Source organism: Caretta caretta, chromosome 3 (assembly GCF_965140235.1).
Source record: "Caretta caretta isolate rCarCar2 chromosome 3, rCarCar1.hap1, whole genome shotgun sequence".
Taxonomy (NCBI): Eukaryota; Metazoa; Chordata; order Testudines; family Cheloniidae; genus Caretta; species Caretta caretta.
Window position 1 is genome coordinate 195,184,143 of NC_134208.1, and position 25,113 is coordinate 195,209,255.

Here is a 25,113-nt window from a genome sequence, read left to right on the forward strand (position 1 = left end):
CAGTATCATTCAATGCAGCTTACAGACTTGTGTGAAGACAAGTACCAAGCATTACTATTATTATAAAGCATGACGCTGCTTGGGGGAGAGTGTGTTGAACTCCACCAAACCACCTGGCACCACAGCAAAGAGCTCCCTGGGAAGTGAAATGAAGGCAAACAGAAAACAAGACAAAAATCAATGAAAAATGCAAAAACAAATCAAATGCATGAAACTAACATGAAGGGATTTGATTTACAACCCTAGAAGCAAAGAAAGTGAAAAAAAAATCCCTTATCTCCCGCATTACCACTTACCAGGGTGTCCCAGCGTGTGCACAGCTGCCTAGTGCTATAGCAAATGCTGCAGTCCCTGAGCACAAGGGGGTGAGCTGAGGACAGAATCGCTGCTCCAGCTCTGTTTGCATGAATGGCCTTTGCGTTTGGTGGGCAGGAGCAAGAGCCTTCCCCATTCATATCTGGCAGCTCCGAGTAGGGGTATTTGGGAAGGGAACATAAAAGGTGCGCCTTTTAACTGCTTTGAAACACATGGGTGTGGAAGACATTCCTGCAAAGATACTAAGGGTGTGTGTGTGTGTGTGGTGGTGGGGGGGGGGGGGGGCAGTTACAGATATTGTCCCTTAAAATAAGCATAGGATCTGAGGCTCCAGGGAATGGGGTTATAAGAGAGAGATACGTCCTTAGAAGCTTGGATTATATGGGGTATCAGATGTGTTATTGAAGGGTATGGGGTTATATGAAGGCAGATGCATTTTTGAGACAGAGCTGTGGTTATATAGGGGCAGATGTATTCCTGGGGTCTTGGGTTTCACGAGGGATCAGATGCATTATTGAGGGGGCCAGGGTTATATTGTGGGGTTGAGTTATATGGGGTATCAGATGCATCAAGAGGCTCGATTTATACAGAAGCAAATGCATTTTTGAGACAGATGGGATTGTATAGGGGGCAGAACCACTACTGCGCGGCTGGGGTAATATGGGGGATCCAATACTTTACTGAGGGGCTGGGGTTATCTGGGGACTCAATGCAGTACAGGGGACTGGGGTTATATGGGGGATCCCATGCAAAGTGGGGAGGGCTCAGCTGGGGGAGCCCATACAGTCCTGAGAGCTGGGGATGTCTGAAGGATCCCATGCAGCACAGAGCAGCCAGGCTGGGATGATCTGTGGGGAGTCCCATACTACACAGGAGGCTGGGGGTACAGGGTAAGGTTAAACGGGGGGGAATCCCATGCAGCACGGAGGGACCCATCCAAGGTTACACGGGGGGATCCCGTGAAGCACGGAGGAACCTGGGTGGGATTAGCTGGGGTGGATCCCATGGTGTACAGGGGGCTGGAGATACAGGGGGATCACATACAGCACAGAAGGGCCCAGCTGAGGTTACACCGGGGCATCCATGCAGCACAGCGAGACTCTGCTGTGGTTATCTGGGGGACACCATGCAGTATTGAGGGCTGGGGTTCTACAAGGGATCCTATGCAGCAGGAGAGGCCCCGCTGCCATGGGTGCGAGGGAAGCCCATGCAGCGGGAGGGGCCCGGCCAGGGTTACACGAGTGGGGGGGGGGGCGACCCCACGCAGCGGGGCGGGCCCGGCCGGGGTTACACGAGTGGGAGGGAGCCCACGCAGCGGGAGGGGCCCGGCCGGGGTTACACGAGTGGGGGGGGGGGCGAGCCCACACAGCGGGAGGGGCCCGGCCGGGGTTACACGAGTGGGGGGGGGCGAGCCCACACAGCGGGAGGGGCCCGGCCGGGGTTACACGAGTGGGGGGGGGGGCGAGCCCACGCAGCGGGTGGGCCCCGGCCGGGGTTACACGAGTGGGGGGGGGCGAGCCCACGCAGCGGGAGGGGCCCGGCCGGGGTTACACGAGTGGGGGGGGGCGAGCCCACGCAGCGGGAGGGGCCCGGCCGGGGTTACACGAGTGGGGGGGGGCGAGCCCACGCAGCGGGAGGGGCCCGGCCGGGGTTACACGAGTGGGGGGGAGCCCACGCAGCGGGAGGGGCCCGGCCGGGGTTACACGAGTGGGGGGGGCGAGCCCACGCAACAAGAGGGGCCCGGCCGGGGTTACACGAGTGGGGGGGGGCGAGCCCACGCAGCGGGAGGGGCCCGGCCGGGGTTACACGAGTGGGGGGGGGCGAGCCCACGCAGCGGGAGGGGCCCGGCCGGGGTTACACGAGTGGGGGGGGGGGCGAGCCCACGCAGCGGGAGGGGCCCGGCCGGGGTTACACGAGTGGGGGGGGCGAGCCCACGCAGCGGGAGGGGCCCGGCCGGGGTTACACGAGTGGGGGGGGGCGAGCCCACGCAGCGGGAGGGGCCCGGCCGGGGTTACACGAGTGGGGGGGAGCCCACGCAGCGGGAGGGGCCCGGCCGGGGTTACACGAGTGGGGGGGAGCCCACGCAGCGGGAGGGGCCCGGCCGGGGTTACACGAGTGGGGGGGAGCCCACGCAGCGGGAGGGGCCCGGCCGGGGTTACACGAGTGGGGGGGAGCCCACGCAGCGGGAGGGGCCCGGCCGGGGTTACACGAGTGGGGGGGGCGAGCCCACGCAGCGGGAGGGGCCCGGCCAGGGTTACACGAGTGGGGGGGGCGAGCCCACGCAGCGGGAGGGGCCCGGCCGGGGTTACACGAGTGGGGGGGAGCCCACGCAGCGGGAGGGGCACGGCCGGCACTACGGGGAGCAGAGGCGGCGGCTGGCGCAGCGCCGCCCCGTGCACGCCGAGCGCGGCTGGGCCCGGCCGGCCGGCTGGAGAAGGAGGTAGGGGGAGGTCCTAGTTCGCAGACGCGTCTCCGCCCCTCCCCGGCTCGCTCGGGCTCCGCAGTCCCCGCGCTCCGGCGGGCGTGGAGGCTGCCGCGCGGCGGCGGCTTTGGCAGCGGCGGGGCTGCCCGATCACGTCATCGCTTCCGCCCAGCTTCCTCCTGCCGTCGGCGGCGGCGCGCGCCTCGGCCATGGAGTGACTGAGGCGGGGATGGGGCTCGCGCGGGGCCGCCGGCTGCACCCGGGCGCTGCTGCTGCTGCTGCTCCTCGTGCCGCCGCCCGCTGACCGGGCCCGCCCCGAGCCCCCGCCCGCAGCCGGGCGGCCTCCCCCGCAATGTGAAGCCCAGGAAGATGCGGAGGCGCAGCCCGGCTGCCCGCGGCGGCGGATGAGCCTAGAGGTGGAGAAAATGACCGAGGAAACCCACCCAGACGAGTAAGTGACGGGAGAGAAACACCTGGGGGGGGGGAGGGCAAACTTACGGCACTTGTGCGTGGAAGGGCTGCTGGGGGGTACCCCGGGCCAAGCCAGCGGGGGCGGTGCATGCCTGCTGCGCCCTGCAGCCATGCCCAGCCTGTGCGCCCCCCCGCCCCCCTTTGCTGGTTGCAGGGCCCCTGCTGGGTGCACTGGGTGCACGGTGCGTGTCTCTGCAGCCTTTGTTGCTGGCGGGGAGGGGGCAGGAAGGTCCCGCGGCCGGGGAGGCCCAGTGTGTTGTCTGTGCCTGGGCCATATGAACGGTCCTACTAACCCTGTCCCCCCCCGCTCCCGGCTCTCCCAGCCTGGTTCTTGGAAGCCCCCGGCCCGTGCCTCCAGCCTGGGCAGTCCCCTCCCCCGGGGTGTGCGCGCTGCAGCCCTCACATCCGCCATTTCTTTTTTCTTGAATCGCCTCATTTGCATACCACATTTTCATTCATAAAAAAAAAAAAAAAAAGCCCCGTCCAGACAGGCGAGGGCCTGGCGCGGCGTGCGGGGCTGGCCGCTGGCGGAGCGGCCCCGCGGGGCTGCCGCGGAGACCCAGCAGCGGCTTGGGCCTGGGGCGGCGGCGGTCCCGTGCGAACGGGGCGGTCCGGGGCGCCCGGCGGAGCGTGCCTGGCCTGCCGGCGGGCGCTGCAACACCCCCGCGGAGCCTGCCCTGGGGCTGGGCTCGGCCTCCCCCGCCGGGCAGGGTGCATGGCTGGAGGCGGGCAGGGGCAGAGCTCGCCTCTCCCTGCCCCGTGGGCCGGCTCAGCCAGTGGCGCGGCGGCGGCGGCGGCTGTTTGTGAATAGGACGGTTCCCGTTATTGTCACATGATCCTGGCATTCACAAATCCGGTAACCTTCAGCCTGTCCCATTCACTCGCTCCGGCTGCCTGGTGCGCGGCTGCTGCCCGCAGGGCCTGGCGGGGAGCGGCTTTGCCTGGCTGGGAAACTCTCCCTCTACAGAAAAAACAACACTCGTGGGCCCCAAACCACCTCCTCCTCCATGCGCTCCGCTGAAGGGGAAGTGACTCAGTTTTGCAGCATAGGCGAGGTGCGGTCGATGTCGAAGGTGTAATCTCGCAGGCGTGGGGAGCATAGTGTTACTGTTGCCCCTAATTTGGGTGGCCATCAACGCGTTCGGAAGAGCGGTTCCTGCCTCTTCGTTTGCGTGAAGATTGGTGCAGGAATGCGGTATCCCCACTTGACTAGGGGATTCCACTGGGTGTATATATATACCTGTTGCAAATAATGAACCTTGCCCATCATATGCAAGGAATGGTAGTAGACCTAAATAAAAGGTTAAATGTCAAACCATCAAATAACATTGGACTCTGCTTAAAAGTAATTGGTGTGGGGAAATGCCTATTAAAAGTGCACTACCCTCTGCTTTCTGCAGCTTACAATCTTTGTATGCATATTTAGTAATGAGTTCTTCAGACCCATGCCCTCACATTTTGTCCAGAAATCTTGATTTGACATGGTTGAAGAAAAAAGGAGTTGTAGTATAATTTATTCAACTGTTCCATTGTGGCAATTATAATAATGGCTCGGATTCTGCAGTCACTTACATGCATGTTTAAATTTACATAAAGCACATGTTCTTTAGCGTTTGCAGGATCAAGTCAAGTCTTAGGTATGTAACCTTCCTGCAGTGCAATATGGCAGTAGTCATCAATAAAATGAACAAGATATTTAATATACAACTCAGACTGTTAGCATGACACTTCTATTTCAATAGCAACAGAGTAGAAAGAGCTGAACTCCTCCAATATTGTAATGCTTTTTTCTTGTTCTCCAGTTAAACCTGTCAGTGTTAACAGTATTTGCAAATAAATAGATTAATACTTCTACAAGATTGTTTTGTGGGTAAATGCTGGGAATGCCATGTTTGCATTTATTTCATAATTATTGAGAAGACTGGTCTCAAAAATAAATTAACAAAGATGTTACTGTAATATTACAGAAACCTATTTAAGAGATGTACTCACCAAAACATTGTTCCTGGCTATCTTTTTCTGGGTTTGTCAGACAGAAAAGTGAGTCTCAGCATATAAAATGGATATATGCTCCAGTATTTGGCATTAGCCCCATACTTAAAATACCCAGCTGCTCACAGGTACTTTAAAACATTGTAAAAAATGTACAGCTTTATTCCTGTTTACAATAAAAATGGTAGTTCAGTGGAGTGTCAAATGTTATCGCTATAACTAAAAACCGAACCAACACTAAATCAGGTTGAGGCAGAAAGAGTGGTGAAGGAAATGGCTTTTAACTTCAACCCAGGTGTTAAGAGGGATTATATTTTTCACATTTCTCAATGGAGAAGCTGTAAACTATATGCATAGCTTCTGAAATTGTGATCGGCTAGATTAATAATAAATTATTTTGAAGTCTAGCAGACTATGGCAATTCTTCCAAGTAAGAGTCCAGTTTATCGTATGGATTTTTTCCACTAATTAAGTTAGGTTTAAAACAAAAACTCTAAGGTGGGTTTTTTAGTAGTATTACAAAAAATGGTTGCCACGCTTTCCAGCCTATTAGGCCACGTCTAAGCACAGTTAGTCTGTAGTGGAGAAATTAACTTTCTGGTTTACAGTGGATTAAGGTGGTTAGTGGTTATGTATTTATGCTCTTTTATCTAATTAAACAATATTGTACTTTTTATGGTATTAGAAGACAGAGTATTCTAAGTGCATTTGGGGGTTGGTGCCAGGATGGATGTTGATTTAAAACAGCATATTACAAAATTGAGAGAATTCTGTTCAGAAATCTGATGCTTTGTTTTTCAGTGGTTCATTTTGATTTGTTTTAGAATCATTTTTCCCTTTAACTGTCCCACTGTTTAGACTTACATTTCGGTCACGCTTTTAAAAAGGAAACTAACTCATGACTATTTTATTTTGACAGGGTTTTTTTGCCAGGGGGCGGGAAGCAATGCCACACTAGTTTGCCCTGGGATCGTCACAGTTTAACCAAGCAAAGCTGTCCCTGGCCATTACTTAAATGTGTGATGTACAAGAAAATCTCATGGGCGAGTGGAAGTGGTGCTGGAGCCTCAGTGGGCAGCGCTCTTTAGTCTGAGTTACTGTTGAACCAGTTTCCCCATATAGTGCTAATTGTCATCATGGCTATTGGAGGTGCTGCCTTTCAGGTCAAATGTAAAACAAAGGTCCTGACCACTTGTGGTCGTTAAACATCCTGAGCAAGTATTTGCAAGAGTATTCTTGTTTGTTCTGGTGAAACATGGCTTGATGCAGTACAACTCAGGCAGTTTACATTATGACTTGCCTCAATATTCTCTGTAATTTCCTTTATAAGTAATTCTTCACCTCCTATCCTAAACTGATGGATAGTGTTGCTGAAGTTGTGACTTGTACGTTGTTTTTCACTTCAGGAAAAAGAAGTAAGGACCAATACTCTGATCAATTTCCTTAAGCTCGCCGAACAGTGGTAATAAGCTCTTCTATTTGCCCTTGATATCTGGCTCTGATTTGCTTAGTTATTCTAGTTTCACTGAGTACACTACGAGCAAATGTAACTAGATTACAAAAATGGCCACTGTTGAGATGTATTCTAAAACAACCTTCTTCAAGGTAATTTTTTGTTTTGTTTTTGTTTTAGTGTATTGAGCTGAGCAAACTTTGGAACAACTCTGTAACCATTTGTAAATCCAAACTGAGTGTTTGAAACATTAAGATCAATATTTGAAGGTGCATTTGTCATTGCACAGAATGCCTCTTTCTGCTTCTAGAGCTTTATTTCTGTCCCCATTCCTTTCCCCATCTGCATATCACCACAGTACTTCTAATTCATGTTGGTGTTAATGGGCTTGCGAATATTTAATAAAACTTAAACCTAATTAAGATGTAGTGTTGAGTGAATTGAAGCTAGGAGATATATAAAAAAAAAATGTTAAATTCCATGTTCCTCTGGGCCATTCCACTACAATTGTCTTTAGAATTGAAGACTATAGGTTAGTTGATTCTGTGTTCTGTACAGATGTTAATTTATTTTCAAGAAATGGGCAGGTAATATGTAACTCAAATCCTAAATGCACATTGCTGGTGTTGTGTTTACAGGTTTCACTGGGAAGAATATAAGATTCCATCAGAATTTGCATGTACAAAAAGATTGTTATATTTAATGCTACTTTCATTGAGCATAATGCATACCCCCAGTTCCAGAAGAAGTCACAGGAAGTAATTAAATGGAAAAGGTCAGAAAATGAGATTTGTTTGTGTGTAGTGTTGTTTGTTGTACTGTGTCAAGATAATTAAGTTAGTCTCGGGGCTTGTCTATATGGGGACACTCAGGAAAGTTAAGACAAATTAACTTAAAATGTGAAGTTATAGCACATTAAACCCTTGTGTCATAAATATAAAGAGAAGGGTAACCACCTTTCCGTATACAGTGCTATAAAATCCCTCCTGGCCAGCATCCTGTTACCTGTAAAGGGTTAAGGAGCTCAGCTAACCTGGCTGGCACCTGACCCAAAGGACCAATAAGGGGACAAGATACTTTCAAATCTTTGGGGGGGGGGAGGCTTTTGTTTGTGCTCTTTGTTTACGTGGTTGTTCTCTCTTGGGACTGAGAGAGGCCAGACAGAAATCCATCTTCTCCAACCCATCCTAATCCAAGTCTCCAGTATAGGTAAGCCAAGCAAGGCGGATTAGTTTATCTTTTGTTTTATGTGAATTTTCCCTGTGTTAAGAGGGAGGTTTATTCCTGTTTTCTGTAACTTTAAGGTTTTGCCCAGAGGGCGATCCTCTGTGTTTTGAATCTGAATACCCTGTAAAGTATTTTCCATCCGGATTTTACAGAAATGATTTTTACCTTTCTTTTTTTTAATAAAATCCTTCTTTTAAGAACCTGACTGATTTTTCCATTGTTCCAAGATCCAGGGGTTTGGGTCTTTGATGATTTTGTAACCAATTAGTTAGGATATTATTCTCAAGCCTCCCCAGGAAAGGGGGTGAGTAGGGCTTGCAGGGATATTTTGGGGGGGGAAGAAGTCTCCAAGTGGTCCTTTCCCTGTTCTTTGTTTAAAACGCTTGGTGGTGGCAGCATACTGTTCAAGGACAAGGTAAAGTTTGTACTTTGGGGAAGTTTTTAACCTAAGCTGGTAAGAATAAGCTTAGGGTGTCTTTCATGCGGGTTCCCACATCTGTACCCTAGAGTTCAGAATGGGGAAGGAACCTTGACACCTTGTGTGGATGCTCTCCTTCAGAAATAAACTGGCCTTAGCTCCTCCACCAGGCACCTGTAGCTTATTCATGGCATTAAGTTGGCTGGGGAGCAAATAGTTTGTGACTCTGATTAGAAGTGTCAAAGTTGCTTTATGGAAGTCTGTAGCAATTGTGCCATGGTACGCTGACCTTGCAGAAACTTGGTCCTAGAAACAGTAGAGACACATCCCAAACTTTGCAAATATGACTAGCAATCCTCTTGAAATGTTTCAAATAACAATTTAAAGTGGAATATTAACTTTGCATTGGCATGTTTTGCAGCTGGTTTTATTGTCAGGGCATGGCTACACTTGCAAATGTAGAATGCTTTGAGTTAAACCAGCCTTCAGAGTGCACAGTAGGGAAAGCGCTGCTGTCTGTCCACACTGACAGCTTCAAGCGCACTGGCGTGGCCACATTTGCAACACTTGCAGCGGCATTGGGAGCGGCGCATTATGGGCAGCTATCCCAGCATGCAAGTGACTGCAGTGTGCTTTTCAGATGGGGCGGGGGTGGAGTGTGACAGGGAGTGTGTTGTGTGTATGTGGGGGAAGAGAGAGTGGGTTTTTGGGGGGCTGAGAGCATGTCAGCATGCTGTCTTGTAAGTTCAGACAGCAGCAGACCTCCCTCTTCCCCCCACCCCCGGTGCGCCTCTCACACACACAGAGCATTCCACACTAATGGTTTGCTTTGTCTCGGAGCAGAAGAACAGCCAGCTGTCAGAAACGGAGCTTTCAAAGGGCATATCCGCATTCCTGGAGCGATTCAAAAACAATGATAAGAGTGGCCACTTGACTTAAGAGGATTATGGGACGTTTCCAGAGGCTGATCAGAGCGCAGTAAAGCAACACCTCGTCCACACTGGTGCCGCGGCGCTCCAGCAGGGGCGCAGCAAATGTTATTCCACTTGCCGAGGTGGAGAACCAGCAGCTCTGTAGCCGCAGAGTCAGAGCGCTCTACGTGCCTTGCCAGTGTGGACGGGTAGTGAGCTAGTGCGCCCGGGGCTCCTTTACTGCGCTGTAACTCGCAAGTGTAGCCAAGCCCTTAGATACACTGATCCCAAAACCATAAATCATCACTGTGCTTACTGTGAATACTGAACATAGTGAAGCGTTAAGGTTGCCCTTTAGAATTAGACTTGTCTCATTTTCATAGTAACTTTGTGTATTGCACATTACTGACTGCTTTCTCCTAGATGTAATAAACAACTGATTGCTTTTTTTTTTTTTTTTTTGGTCATGAGTACAAGCTGTGCAGGAAGACACTGGCCATACTGTGTGTCGTGACATCATTGCTTGCGCTTGGGACAGGAAATGCAGGCTTGCCAAAATGTAACCATTCACTCTGTGGCCTAAAAATGTAATATGATTATTTCTGATGTTTATACGTTACTTTAAAAAATACTACAAGTAACTAGCTAATGGATTCAATTACATTGAGAACTAACTGTTTTCAAGGGAAGTTCTTAATGAGCTGTGATAATTGAATCTAGCACCTTCTACTTCCTTATCCCAGGCCAGGGCTTTAAAGGGACTCCTAGGTTTGTTTATTTATGTATTTATGCTACATCCTGAATGGTTTATGGGGAGGATATGTGGCACATGGTCAAGTGAGAAAGCAAGAGGAAGAGAGGTCAAGACAACAGGGGAGGAACAGAGCTGGTAGAAGTGCACCGTATTTCTCACCAGAGGTAGCACTTGACTCTGAATTACAGACAAGCTCAGCTTACAGAACAGCAAGTTCAGGTATTGGGAAGCTGAGGTGATAAGGGAGAATCAAATAATTTGACTTCAGTTAGACAAAAAAGTCCATAGTCCGTACATCCTTTTAAACTTTTTTGTTGTTTCTGGGCAGGTGTGGTTCTCAGGTTGACAGCCCTGGACCTAGAGGTTGTTTGCTACTTATAAACCAGATGCAGCCCAGGCAGTGGCAATGGACCGCCCTGCAATGTGCCCCATTCCTGACCTGGCAAAACAGCCACTTAGGGCTGAAAGGTTTATTTCCTCTGCGGGTTTATTAAATCCTAACGTTGCAAACAAGAGTCTCCAATGTAGTGGAATGTTTTTAATGTAGCTCTCTGAGAGCTGGATTTAAATTATAACTTTGTGTGTTAGGCCAGCAAACCACCATTGGATGGCACTCACTTGTAGTCTCTCAGACTGAGCCATATTAGAACCAGTTTTCAGAGTAACAGCCGTGTTAGTCTGTATTCGCAAAAAGAAAAGGAGTACTTGTGGCACCTTAGAGACTAACCAATTTATTTGAGCATGAGCTTTCATGAGCTACAGCTCAGACAAAAGGCAACTGAATGCCACTATAAATCCCTTGAGCCATCCAATTATTCTGCTTCCCAACACTCACTGTCAGGTTTATTAAATGAACTCTACTCATCATCTCGCACTGTGCTGGAGGGGAGGAAATTATCCTCCAGTTGAGTAAAACCTGGGAGAGGAGTCGTCAGGCAGTTGAATACCTTTTATATCTTCAGAGGGACTGTTGCCATTTAGAACAAATCCAAAGCAAATGGTATAAAACAGGGACTCAAGCCTGTCGTATTCTGGGTGCACTCAACTTCCACTGAAGTCAAGGGATTAAGAAGACTTGTAGCCTTGCAAGGCTGCACCCTATATATTCTTGTATCTTGGGACTAGATTCTGCTCAAGAAGATATGTGCAGCTCCTGCTGACTTCAGCGGATTGGGCATGTTTGTTAAAAGGCAGAATAATGCCTTCCTATGAGAAACTGAAATTTACATGAATACAAGTTTATGTTATGGGCACACACAGAGCTACATAATCAGAAACTGCAGGTGGAGTCTTTGTTACGTAACCTATTTGCTGAACAGACTAGTGAGTCTGTGTATTTAAACTGCCATGGTAGTGTAGACAGCAAGAAATGATGGTATGTAAGCTCTGATGTGAGGGTATATGTTTCATTTAGTAGAATCTGTGAAATGATGAGTGAATTTCTAGCCTACCTGGCTTTGCATCTTGTGCACAGAGAGCCAGAAACACAATACTTAGGCCAGTTATCCATTTAGTTGAGGTGAATGGATGGCTAATTCTCTTTGTTTTCTCTGCAAGTCTTTCATCACTGGACTGCTATGAAATATTTAGGATTGAAATGTAGCAAATAGGAGTATAAGGAGAATCCTTGCACTTTTATTTCCTTTGCCAAATAGACTGAAATGGACTGAAAATGGAATCACCAACAAATGTACACTACGCACAACAGGAACTGAAGAGGGGGTATTGTAACTTTTCCCCAGTCATAAGGCCTAGGGGAAAGAAGAGGAGCAGCTCCCAGCTGCAGAACCAGCCACTAGAAATGAAGGCCCTCCTCACTCCAAGTGAGAGCAAAGGATACCGGAGCATCTTCCAAACTCTTAGTCTGTGAAGTCAGCTCCTTACTTGATTTTGGGACACTTCTCCCCCCTCCCACCCCCCAATTGTTTTTCCTCAGACTCCTCCTGCTTTTCTTCCTTGATACCTCTGCTTTCTGCCTTGTTATCCCTGCCTTCCATACACTCTTCCTTCTTTCTTCTCCCTTCTTCCTCTTCCTTTTGCCGTTGCATTTGTTTGGTCTTACTAATTCTCACCCCCAACCCCATTTAAAAAGAAACACAGTAAGGGCTTGTTTACATGGGGAAATTGACCAGCATGGCTATACTGAAAGACTTATAAGAGTTCTGCTCTATCTATACTGGTTTAACTCCCTGTGTGGACACTGTATTCTGAAATGAAAGTGACTTTATTCCAGAATAATTCTTCCACTATAGCTGCGCTGGAGGATTTCCCTACGTAGAAAGCCGTAACGTTTGTGCCAGATATTACTTGGATAATTTATGTTCTGCATCCCTTTTCTTTATGAGGGACTCCCACTGAAGTCAGAGTCTTGTGCAAAAGCTGATGGCAGCTTTTAAACATCAGTAAGTACGATGTGAAAGTGAAGGTCCCCATCCTGCAAGCTGCTTTGTACAGACAGACCCCTGCACTTTTTTGGAGCCCTATTGCTGGATCAGGGCCTAAATTTGTAAGAGAATTCTGCTTTGCACTTCAATGCATGTGAAGACTTGGAAACATTTAGATTTTAATAGTAGTATTGTTCAGAATAAAAAAATATGCTTAGAGTTTCAAATTAGTCTAAATTCTATTAGAAAACACCCCGGACTCTGTTTTTTGTCATATATTGAAATGCGTAGCATCGCTTTAATAAACTATTAGTAGCTGAGCAAGATTAGTTTCCTGTTCAGTAATTTTATAATATTGAATAATTTAACTGCCAATGTACTTATTTAAACAGGTATGTGTAGTAGTTACTGTTGTGGGGAAAATATTGTTTTCATTTTTATTAAAATTTCTTTAAATTGTATTCATGAAGTCTGATGATGGCACTGAAGAGTCTCAAACGCTAGAGGAAATCTCTTTTCGTTCTTCCCCAAACAGCTGACCAAGTGCCCTCTGTCTGTGGCCTACAACACCAGTCTGGTTCCTCCCTTGCCTTCAGCATTTGTAATTGTACTAAACTGTGGCTTTATTATCTGGATTAATGCACATTGAGGATTAGATTGATACCATTAACACCACTTCACTTGTGACCTAAAGGTTATTTTAAACTAGAGTCTCCAGATGAGACTATAGTTCACTGACTCATATGGTATCTTTTTCTTTTGTCCTTATGCAGTGGAAAAAGCAGTTCTAAAAAGATCACCCAAACTCAAAAAGGCCACCCGTTCACCCTTCTGCTAGGGATTCCTCTTGTATGTATTTATTTTTTTCTTTTAAACACCACTCAGAAACAGGCAGAGTGGTCTGCATTGTGAAAAATCAGTAATGAATTGTTTCTTGCAGCTGAAGTGCTGCCAAACAGCACCTATAGAGTGGTCCCTACTGGGTGACACCAAATGTTCTCTATGAGCGGTGTTTTAATGCCCTATCACATTGCTTCCATAGCTGACTATGTCACGTGCTATGTTCAGTGAAAGCCAGGAAGCTAATTCACCCATGTTTTCAGTATATTTTTTTCCATTAACATGTCTTAACAATTTGGTGCTCCTGCATTTTAACACGTGGAAAGTAATCTACCTGTTTATGTGGTTTGTGAGCAGAAAGGTATGCCCCAAAGCTGCTATAAGGTTACTAATACTTCAAGTTACAACATATAAAGAGGAGTGTGTTTTGCCTCAAGTTGAGACAAAAGTGAGTTAAGGTTGTGACTCTGTTGGCTAATGCTCCGATATTAGGTTGCAGCAGGGGCAGGCCTCAGTGTATTTCCTCTTGCACATCCTCTTCTCCTTTGGCAACAGGACTTCTTCCTAGTGACTTTAGAGTGGGAATTGGCAGCCCACAACACTGGAACTAAAGCTGATAACTCTCATAATCTTTAAAACTGCTTTTCAAAGCACCAGCTAGACATTTGTCCTATATTGTTAGCCAAGTAGTGCAATGGAAGGATGCCAGGAGGCATCCATAGGGTTAATGAGAGCATAAATTCAAACATTCCTGCATGGCTTCTACATGGGCTGTTGCAAGCTATTTACAAATAGGCTGACTTTTAAATGCTTGTATGAGGGTAAATAGACCATCTTGTCCTTTGAGCCCTAGAAGTTTATGAAATCATTTATTTAATTTTAAGGACTCTGTTAAATGTATAGAACTTTAAATGTTCAAAGTTTGGTACCGTATTTCTAAGATTAACTTCATTGCCACAGCAGGCTTGCTCTTGTATTACCAACTCTGTCTCTTAGGTAGGAAGCTAAGATAGAGAGGCTAAGTGACTCTCCCAAGGCCACCCAGTGAGTCAGTGGTAGTAGTTTGATTCAGACCGTAGTAGTTTGACGCTTAATATTTTAGTGGTGCATGCTGGTGCTTTTATACTTAACAATTTGTAGTGAAAACTTTATATTTCAGGATTCATAACTATGCCATCATAATTCACCCCTGACTAAAACTTGGCACAACAGGGTAGCAGGCTAGTTGTATTCTTTTGCCTGTCCTCCCCTTTTTTACATGCTATTAAAATGAGACTATTTATTTTATCGGTGGCCGGAGGGAGGCAGGAGGAAAGGTAATAAATTATGTTGGCGTTTGTCCTTTTTGTAAGGAATACTTTTGATACTCTTTTGTATTCATATGACTTAAATCAACTTGGTTTTAAAATGAAAGTTGTCAAATAATTAGTCCAAATAAAATCAATTAAACTTAGAAATAAGAGATACTGTCAGTCAAATTAGTTCAAACTTTAAATTTTGTAAAAAGTAAGCTTTTATAAAGTGGCGATTAGTAAAGCTTCCAGGGACATAAATCCTATAGAAACAGTTATTTTAAAGAAATAAACTTTTCCCCATCATGTTTTCAAACCAGAGATTGTGGCATTGTGCATGAGAACCAGAAAGTAAAATTGATTAAAAACTGACTTCACAAAAGTGATGATGACAAATCTATTTTTATTGTCCCAACTGACTGAAATGCAGAAAGTAAGCTAATAGGAGACAAGACAAAAATAACAGAGACTTTTAAAATGCTTACAATTTTAATAATGGAAAGTGGTGGTGGTTGTAAGGAAATTTTGTAAATCATGATTCTTATTTTCCTTGAAGACGTATATGTAAATAAAGAAAGATAGCTCCAACTAACACTTAATGCATATGAGTGACTTTACTTAAACAAGTAGTTCCATATCTCAGCAGAACTACTTAGTTATCTGCAGGATAGGACTCTGTATTACTGAGACCTGCAATATTGTATGTATGTAGCATCTTTCTGAGTGGAGTCTGATATACACACTGAGGACCAAATGCTGCAGGAGGTCATAGAAAGATTCTCATTGTAAGCACTATGTCTACTAGTGAGGGTTTTGCAAGACTGGTTTCTTTTTAACATTCTTCCATGTACTTACATAAACTATAATAGCTCTAAAGATCTTATCACATAGGTGAGGTGCCTTTTAAAAATACTTCCTAAAAACAAATTACACAGTAGACCTCAACAGCTACTTCTGAGCCATTAGTCAAGTTAGTTCATGTTTCTACAAGTTCTTCCTGTATTTATATAATTTGCATCAGTTTAAATGTAATAAGTCATAAGGTTTCTGGGGATCATCACTCTCGTTATTCTAGATGGATTGCTTTTTCAAAAGGAGGATTTAAAAACATAAAGATAATTAAGTGAGACACAAATCGACAAAAGCAAAAAATAGAAGGTGAGACTCTATCCTTGTGTCTGTTTTGCAATCCTTTTCACACAAGAAGCTGTCTTTTGTACCCCTCTTGCAGAGTGTCGGAGCCTGGGCTCCAGCCCGAGCCAAAATTTCTATGCTGCTATTTTTGGCCCTACAAGTCTAAGTCAGCTGACCTGGGCTCTGAGAGTTGGTGCCACATGTTTTTATTGCAGTGTAGACATGCGCATAGTGTATGTGCGCCAGGGGATCAAATTAAAGTTGCCTGACATTTCCAGACTTCTGAGTGGTTGGTTACTAATAACCTTAACCTTTTAAAATAGCTTTTTGATATTCAATAATGTATACAACTAATGACTGGAAGGGGGAATAGTCTCCATTAATGGGCCAGGTTCCAGTGGGGCTCTTGATAGTTGGGGCATCACTTGGAGCTGGAGCTAGTGGAACATAACTTCGGAGCATCTGTAAAAGAAATCAGTATGCCTGGGATTTTCAAAGGTGTCTAGGGAGTTAAGATAGCCAAGGGCCTAACTCCCTGAGGTGCCTCTGAAAATTCCAACCTGTATGCCTCGACCTTATTTGTAATGACCAGACTTAAATTTTGTTGCAGATCACCTTTGGTAAATGCCTAAAAACAAAATTCCAATGTACCTGCCCCTCCAAAATTGCCTGATAAAAGTACATACTGGAAAATAAGTACACCTTTTAGATATCAAACTGAAATGTTCATAAAGAAGCAGACCTGTCAAATACATTGTAACCATTTACTTTTAAAAAGTTAATTCAAAAGATTATTCATTTAACCAGTTTCTAATTCATTTTTCAAAATAATAGTAGCCAAGAATATTCCCCAAGTTAATAACTGTAGTGAATTTGGAGATATGTTGTTTATTGATAACTTAAGATCCATAAAGTATTTTGTATTTATGATAGCTTGGCTGTGGCTTTTATCTCATGTGCTCTTCCCTTGTGCACGTGCACACACATATATGAGATGCTAAACTAAAAATAATTTCAGTAGCTCTGGACCAGTTCGTGATTATTCTCACATGCAAGAATAAAGCTAGCCAAATATACCAAATTTCAGCACTTTAAAAGGGTAGTACAATTTCATACTGTCTTGTGTCCTAGTCTGAATAGCATTCAGATATTTAATAATAGCTTAGTGAAAAATAATTCTTGTGGGCTTGGCATGTTGGGGATGTGTGCACGAGCACTCATATCACTATGGAAGTATAGGCTACCTTTATCAAGTTATTAGAGGAACAGCTTATCCCAGCATGCTGTGAGGTCAGAAAAGAACACATGCAATAAATATTTCATTGCTATATTTTTTATATACACTATCTTCATTTGATGGGAAGAATACAATATATGCGCCTTGGAGTCCATGCAGCATAGTTCAGATGTGGCTGTTTAACTTAGTTCAAAGAGAGAGCTTTGGGCATTTGATCTGAGCAAGCAGAACACTGTTATAAACCAGCAGTGAGCATGAGGGGTAACTTCCTTCTTAGATGTTACTGCTACAAAATAATATCCTTGGTGTGCATATGCCCTCTACTGATGTTGGTGATATAATTGTTAAATGACACTTTATTTTCCTGATTACACCGGTGCTTTTGAGGTGTATTTAATGTGGATATTAGTGTGGGCAAATAATAGTGTTACACCAGCAACCAATAGATTCTTGATATCTGAATAAAATACTTGAAGTAGAAACTGCATGGATGTCCAGAGTAGCTAATAGAAAAATATTCTGTATGTTTCTCAAAGGGGAATAATTATCCTTAAATAATACTTATAATGCTTAGTTCTGGTCTGCACTAAAGAGTTAGGTCTACCCACCTACATTGCTCAGGGGTGTGAAAAATCCACCCCCCTAAGCAACATAGTTAAGCCGACCTAACCCCCATGTAGATAGTGCTAGGTTGATGGAAAAATTCTTTCGTCTGCCTAGCTACCGCTTCTCTGGGAGGTGGATTACTTATACCTGGTTTCATACCTGCCAGCTCACCCTCCCACTTCATCAGCAGCCCACTGGTGCTTCCAGTGTCTGCATCTTCAGGATAGTTTGCCCTCAGACCAAATTTCAAGTAGCAAAGTCTTTTGTGAAAGAGGTTACTTTTTTTCCACTCAGGTCTAGCCACAAACCTTAAAATAGAAATCCCCACAAACATATCTTATGAAAGTAAACCTTGCCGGAGGATTTAAGACAATCAGCTAAATGTCTTGCTTATCCGTGCGTCTGTTTGGCAAGCATGTTTCTTCATGAAAGGCTGCAGCTGTAGGCAAGGGTACACAGAACTCAACATAAATCCATGGCACTATAGAGCAGCAGCCTGCTCATTCTGCAAGTGAATTTGCTGGGAAGATTGTTTTGTGAAAATACAAAGAATAGCATTCCACCCTACACCTTAGTGCAACGACTGAAGATGAGAAGGGGGACAAGCCCCTCAACTTTTTATGCTACTGAAGTCCTCTTCAACATGACTGAAGGACCCCATGCGTTTTCATTATTCCATTATTCATTTCAACAGAAAATAGTCTTAGGCTCCTTAGAATAATTTTCCTCTAACTTGCTGTGGTGTTAATGATTTTCATGAAGCAGAGAAACTGCCAGCCAGCACAGCAGGGGTTAAAGAAAGCCTTTGGGCCCAGCTAGCCCCACTCCGCTATACCTGCAGCCGATGCCAGGCCTGGAGGGGGAATAAAAGAAGGACGTTCCGTTCAGGGCTGACTGGCAAAGAGGCAGAAGCTGGTTGTCTCTCTGCCTGAAGGGATAGAGCACCGGTACCTGCCAGTCAGGGCAGCCCCCTGGAAGTAAGTACTGGTTTCCCAGCCAAGGGAGGCTACAGAGGAACCCCCAGCATAGGGAAACTGAGTGAGCAAACCACAGAAACATTGTGAGGCTTGCCCTCGCCAACTTGCAGCTGTCCTGCCTAAAGTAGTCTAGGACCGCAGCAAGGCATCCTCTGGTCCCAGAGGGAATCCTGTGGGAAGCAAGCCGCCCTGCAGCTTAGACTAGAGGGGCCACACCCCAAACTGAATAGACTGGTAGGAAGTAGCCCAGGGCAGCAGATTTTGACTCCCTGCCCTGGACGCCTCCCTGGGAGAGGGCCCGGGTCTCCCTCCCCTCACCCCAGCCTTAAAGGCTGAAGCCAGTCAGCCAGTAGGGGGCTGAGAGCCAGGTGTTCTAACCACTAGACTGCCTGGCCACCCAAGTCCTGTTACAGTGATCAACATTACATCTTTTATTGTCTGTTTCTTTGTAATGTGAACTAGCATGCAGTATGCTGCTTAAGTTAAGAATGGCACTTTCAATGACTGATTTATAATAACAATCAATACGTAAGTTATTTCCAAGGACAATTTTGATAAGGGGTAAAATTTTTAAAAGCATGCAAGTCCCATTTGCAAAAGTTTAATTGAAAGTCAGTGGGACTTAGCTCCCTTTTGAGCTCAAAACTTGCTTCTTTTGTAGGATTCCAAATTTCCAAAGAATGAGTGAACTTGCTGTTTAAAAAATTTCACATGGAGCATATGAGAGCTAGATACCAGGTGTTTGATTTATTTGGAACAGTCAAGGTGATCTTTCACATTTTAGTCATCTTTGCCCATGTTTAGGTGTTTGCTTCGGGTAGGGAATTCCTTCATACTCCAAAATTTTCACTGGGACATTTTCATCTGGTGCTACTTTGACTTTCTTGGAGGTCAAGAAGTCTCTCTCTTTGATCTGTGTAAAACAGTAACTCTTAGCTTCTGTAACCTGGCTGTGTGCAAGAGAGACTTCTGCTACTAACCAAAGTCATGCAGACTGTGGTACAGTAGAGTAGCCAAATGTTTACTCCTATCTTCACTAAAGGGGATTCTCGCTTAAAGATATTGGATATTAGTTTGTTCCTTTTTTTTTTTTTTTAATTGGCTCAAACTACTATACAGAAACCAAGCACTTGGCAGGATTTACCCTAGCTCAGACTGCCATTTAAATAAGATTCAGTATGTCCTTGTTCATACTCAACCAAGTCCCTTCCTTGTTCCATGCCAGTAGTCTGGGTTGTGTTTTTCTTTGCAGTGATTGTGGCAGCTCAGTGTTGTAAAGCAGATGCTCAAAACTGCGCTTACTGTGCTCATGTAGTCACCTGCAAAGATATTCAAGAGCACCTAGAGGTGCACCCCTTGCATGTGGAGAAGACAGTTGTTTAGGGGCTGACCATGTGACGGTGGCCGAGAGCTTGTGTCCAAAGAGGATGCCTCCTTTATATTTCGTAAATGAAAGTTAAATGGAACAAAGTGTTAAGAATACTTTGAAAGTGGCATTAAAACTCATCTTGAACATAGAAGAATGCTGGATCTTCTTCTCAAGTAAAATATTATACATAAAATATTATGAGGTGAGCAGCATGGCTGCCACCAATCAAAACACAAGCTATAACCAAAAAAAAAAAAAATAAATCCATATTGTGTAGAGAACACTTTACTTTCAGATTTAGAATGAAGAATTAGGTTAGTTCAACACTTTCTACTGAACAGAAATGCCTGACGTTATTGTCTGAATGTAAACTTTCCCCAGAACTGTTGAATGTTCTATAGATACTAGTTTAATTGTTGGCTTAGTCACTTTCTTTAAATAATGACATAGAATGTGCCGTGCATTTGAGTGACCGTTTTTTTGCTTCATGTAGTGTTACAGGCCATGAAGCCAAGGTCCAACTAATTTTCATAATCTGAAAAGGGCAACATCTCTATGCCAATTTTTTATGATATGTGCATGTAACCACCAAAGGGGTTAAACTTGATCCTTAGCAATCCACTGCCTCAACCTTATTTTGCTATTAATTAAAGTCCTAGGTACGCTGTGAAGCTTGGCACACCCTCTGCATGGTATCCCTTACTGTGCCTCTAATCTGTTCTTCTCTGTATGCAAATATGCAGATTCACAAGAATCCTGCTATCTCAGGGCTAGTCTACACTGGAAACACTACAGTGACACAGCTGCAGTGCTGTAGCACTTCAGTGTAGCCACTCACTAAAGTGACAGGAGGGATTCTCCCATCAACGTAGTTAATCCACCTCACCAGTAGGTGGTAGCTAGGTCGACAAGAATTCTTCCGTCAACCTAGCACCAGCTACACCAGGGGTTAGGCCGTCTTCACTATGTCGCTCAGGGTGTGGAATTTTCTCACACCCTGAATGACACATCTGGGTCAACTTAACTTTTGAGTGTAGACCTGGCCTCCGTATTGTGGCAAAATCTTGGAGCTTAATTCGCCCACCCTTGCTGACAAGATGTGATATCTTACTATGCGGATAGCGTTATTGAAGTTAATGGCACCACTTGCCTAGTATGGTGTGCTATACAATGTGAGTAAGGGTGGTAGAATGAGGCCTGGTCTGACTTCAGTAGAAGTGTTCCAAAGTATGCACAGTGGAATATTAGAAATCTGGACTGTGCCTTAATCTTAATGATCATAAAGGTTCATTATTTAATGCATACCAGTCATGATACGGGCTGACATCTGCTAAATGTGTCATTCAAACTTGTGAATTCATTGAAAGTATCTCTTTAAAACAGGAGGAGTTGTAATAATCACAATGGAAACCTTGCCTGTTTGAAATAATTAGTTGCCTCAGGCCAGATACAATAGTAACTGGAAATATTTACACACGTATGTTCAGAGGAGTCGGTACAAGAGAGTGGCATGGTATTCCATGTCACGATACTGGATTCAAGTCCTGCTACTAGTGAGTTTGATTCTACGGGTTCTTCTCTCTGTCATTTGTGCACATAGCAGCATTGGTTGGATGCATTTGGTAGGCTTTTCTCTGGAGAGGTAAAGACCTGGAATGGCAGAGATTGTGATCACATTATTTACAGTAGTTCTTTTTCATCTTCCAACTGCTTTACAAACAGTCAAGCCTTCAATAACCCTGTAAGCTAGGGGATTCCCCTCTTTTAGAAATGGAGAAAACTGAGGAAGAGAGACTGTTACTTGCCCAAGCTTCCAAGGGAGTTGATATGAGAGCTATGATGAGAATCCGCAAAAAGAAAAGGAGTACTCGTGGCACCTTAGAGACTAACAAATTTATTTGAACATAAGCTTTCGTGAGCTACAGCTCACTTCAAGCTTATGCTCAAATAAAATTGTTAGTGTGAGCTGTAGCTCACAAAAGCTTATGCTCAAGTAAATTTGTTGGTCTCTAAGGTGCCACAAGTAATCCTTTTCTTTTTGTGGATACAGACTAACACGGCTGCTACTCTGAAACCTATGATGAGAATGTAGAGTTTCCTGGCTCCCAGTCTTGTGCTCACTCATCTACTTTAAGTCATTGCTAATTACTCCAAATATTTAAAATAGTTCAGATGTGTCATGGTTTTGTCACAAACAGGTGAAAGTGGAGACACCTGAAGAAGGAAGGTTGTTCTGTTTAAAATGGCACTTTGTCCATAAGTTTAGAGTTGCAAAAGCAATGAATAAGTCAGTGCAGGAATGACAGGAGATGCCAGCCCTTCTCTGAATTTCTTTCCTTTATTTAAGCTGAGTAACTACCATCACAGCTGGTATCTTTGAAAGTTAGCTTGTATTTAATAATTTAGTGAATGTTATAGCCACAAACTGTAGACCTTGAATTTTGGTTTGGGGTTTGTTTTTTTGGGGAGTGAGGGAAGAGGGGAATTCTCAAAGGAGTAAACCCACACATATGTGCAAGACATTTTAGGATAAAATCAATACATACAGATACTTTGTAGGAATGTGGGTTTGTGATCCATTCAAGGACATCATCAAAATACTAGCCTATACTAAACTCCTCTATGTGCATAATCAAGAAAAACCTCTGTTTTCTGTGTGTAGTAACTTCCCATTGTAGATTTGCTTTCACTTTGTTAAAGCCATTTGCCTGAAAGTTCTAAATATGGTAAGTGGTGAATGTCTCTTTTTTCCCTCCAGTCACAAAGCAAACAAACAAACAAAACCCTGTGGCTAGTTGTTGTGTGTTTCTGTATGACCACACTTCAGATGAAATCATTCAGTAGAGAGCAACTCTCTCGAGTCCCTTTTTGGCCCTGATCTCGAAGCCATTTTCCGTGTTCTGGACTTGAAGCCAATAATTCTGTTATACAAAGGCATATTCCCAATATTTTTGTCTGACTGGGGAGTGGCTTGCCAGATCCAAATTTTCCTGTATGGTAATAAGCTTCAGTTCCCAGCAAGCCCTTTGGCTACATTCAAGTTTTGGTACCTCAAAGAAACCATTCAGGTTTACAAACACAGAATGAGTTCCCTAGACATGTCAGTGCTTGATATTGTAAAGATCATTGTTCTAATTTAGGCTAGTAATGACTGATACACATTTGTCTAGATTCCAAACCTGTGCTTTGCAAGCAAAAGCTATAGGTATTTTGGTTGACTTTTTCTTTTTTTCAGCTTTCTGTCATGTTGACCAAATATTTTAAGCTGATAATTGAATCTAAGATAGAGTTTCCCTTGAAAAAGTATAACACAGATAGGGTTGCCACAGATGTACAATTAGTAATTTGGAGAAATTCAAACACTCCAGGAATTATGTGAACTTTACATGAGGTTCATGTATGCAGCATTTTGCATAGACCTGCAAATGTAATCAGTTTTGTCATCTGGGTCCTATCCGCAGCATGCCATAGAAGGTGCTAAAATGTGAATTGGGCATGTCATAACTTCAGAGCATGCTGCAGATCCCTCTTAACCATGAATTTGGACAGAATAATTTTGTTTTAACTCAGAGGTGTGCTGAATATGTTCCTTCTTTCTCAAATTAAACACTAATCCTCCCCACCCCAAATTACTCCCACTCTTGGAGTTTCACCGTCCTGAAAGATGTTCAGAACACACGTTGAGTTGGTGCGGTATTTCAGTTAACTATTAAGTTCTTCAGTGTGGTTTATGTTCTGATTTAAGCTTGAAAAATCTACTTGCCTCAGGTGAATAACTTGCCCTAACAAGCAATGGGACTTGAACCAAAAAATTAAGCTGTCATTTGACATAAGATAAAATTTAACCTTGCAGGTATGAACAATATGAACCAGTGCAATGACCTCTTCAGCCAATGCTATTTGCATTGGTTGGCCAAACACCAGCAGATTGAAATAAGACTCTGGTCAATTTAACTGCTATTGCTTTCCAGAACCATGTGAGCAACTGTGAAACTGAGAAGAACCATGTCCATTTCATGCTGCTGTTTGGAAAAACTAAGAGCCGCTTCAGAGTGAGGAACTGAAGGACCATCCAAAAAATAAAGGCTGGAGGAATTGTAAAATGGGGGAGATCCTGTCCAGCCCCACCAGGAGTAGCCCCAGGAGTCTGGAAAGCAGGAGAGAGACAACAGTCCCTTTTAATAGCTATAGAGGGTGGGTGGAGCATGAAATTCTATGAGATACTTATTTGTCACATACGGGAAAGAAACAAGAAGCCCCAAGCAGGATCCAGGGGCAGCATTTTTGGTACCTTCCTCCTTAGCAGTATTTGCTGGTCAGAATGGTGATGGGCTTCTCATCAGTGAGTTTTTGTGACCTTTGTCTTTGGCATCTCCCTAGTTATAGATTTAGCCTTTGAGCTAGCAGGTGTCCAGCAAACTTTTCATGTCTTCTATTTAGATCAGTTATACTCAGACTGAGGCTCACGAATTGCAAGTGGCTCTTTAATGTGTCTCCTGCAGCTCTTTGCAGCACATGATATTAAAACACTGTGAGATTTAATTATTCACCAATATAAGTTATTCACCAATAAGGATACTTTTATTATGATACTAACTAATTGTAGCTGATAAAATAATTGTTCTCAGTCATTTTGCTGTGAGAATAATATGTGTAAATAGTAAACAAAAACAATGAATTCATACTACTGTGACTCTTCTGGGTAATGTTGATTGCCAGTTTGGCTCCTGAACCACTGAGGTTTCAGGCTATGTCTACACTACGGACCTTACAGATGCTCTCCTGCCAGCGAAATTAAAACCACCTCCAACGAGCAGCATAAGCAGGAGACATCTCCACACTGGCACTTTTGTCGGTGAAACTTAGGTCAGTCCGGGGTGTAGTTTTTTTCACACCCCGTCCGACAAAAGTGTTACTGACAAAAGGGCTAGTGTAGACATAGCCCAGTATTACTGACTTGGATCATCGTTATGACTTAAGTTGGCATGAATCTGACTAGTTTCCCTGTAAGTATGTGCTGGTGTCAAATACTGATTGACTTAATTGTTTGTTTTTTCTTTGCCTCTTAGACTTAGGGGTTCTCACCCTTTTTCTTTCTGAGCCCCCTCCCCCACAACATGCTCTAAAAACTCCATGGCCCACCTGTGCCACAATAACTGGCTTTCTGCATATAAAAGCCAGGGCCGATGTTAGGGGGTAGCAAGTACGACAGTTGCCTGGGGGCCTCATGCCACAGGGGCCCTCATGAAGCTACATTGCTCAGGCTTCGGCTTCAGCCCAAGGTGGCAGGGCTTAGGGTCCTGGGCTTCAG

At 44.7% G+C, this 25,113-nt stretch overlaps 1 protein-coding gene and 1 long non-coding RNA gene across 3 annotated transcripts in view; one reads left to right on the top strand and one right to left on the bottom strand.

The window, feature by feature from the left end:
• The window catches only part of LOC142071465 (uncharacterized), a 108,025-nt gene extending 107,634 nt beyond the window's left edge, over nucleotides 1-391 (bottom strand). Inside the window, exon 1 of the long non-coding RNA XR_012667497.1 lies at nucleotides 297-391. This is a non-coding gene — a long non-coding RNA (uncharacterized LOC142071465). The remainder of the gene's footprint in view (nucleotides 1-296) is intronic.
• Nucleotides 392-2,816: 2,425 nt separating this feature from the next.
• The window catches only part of SPRED2 (sprouty related EVH1 domain containing 2), an 85,000-nt gene continuing 62,703 nt past the window's right edge, over nucleotides 2,817-25,113 (top strand). For both annotated transcript variants that reach the window (XM_048842706.2, XM_048842707.2), the window contains exon 1: nucleotides 2,817-3,188. In XM_048842706.2, the coding sequence (XP_048698663.1) occupies nucleotides 3,142-3,188 (47 nt within the window). In that variant the 5' untranslated portion in view covers nucleotides 2,817-3,141. The remainder of the gene's footprint in view (nucleotides 3,189-25,113) is intronic.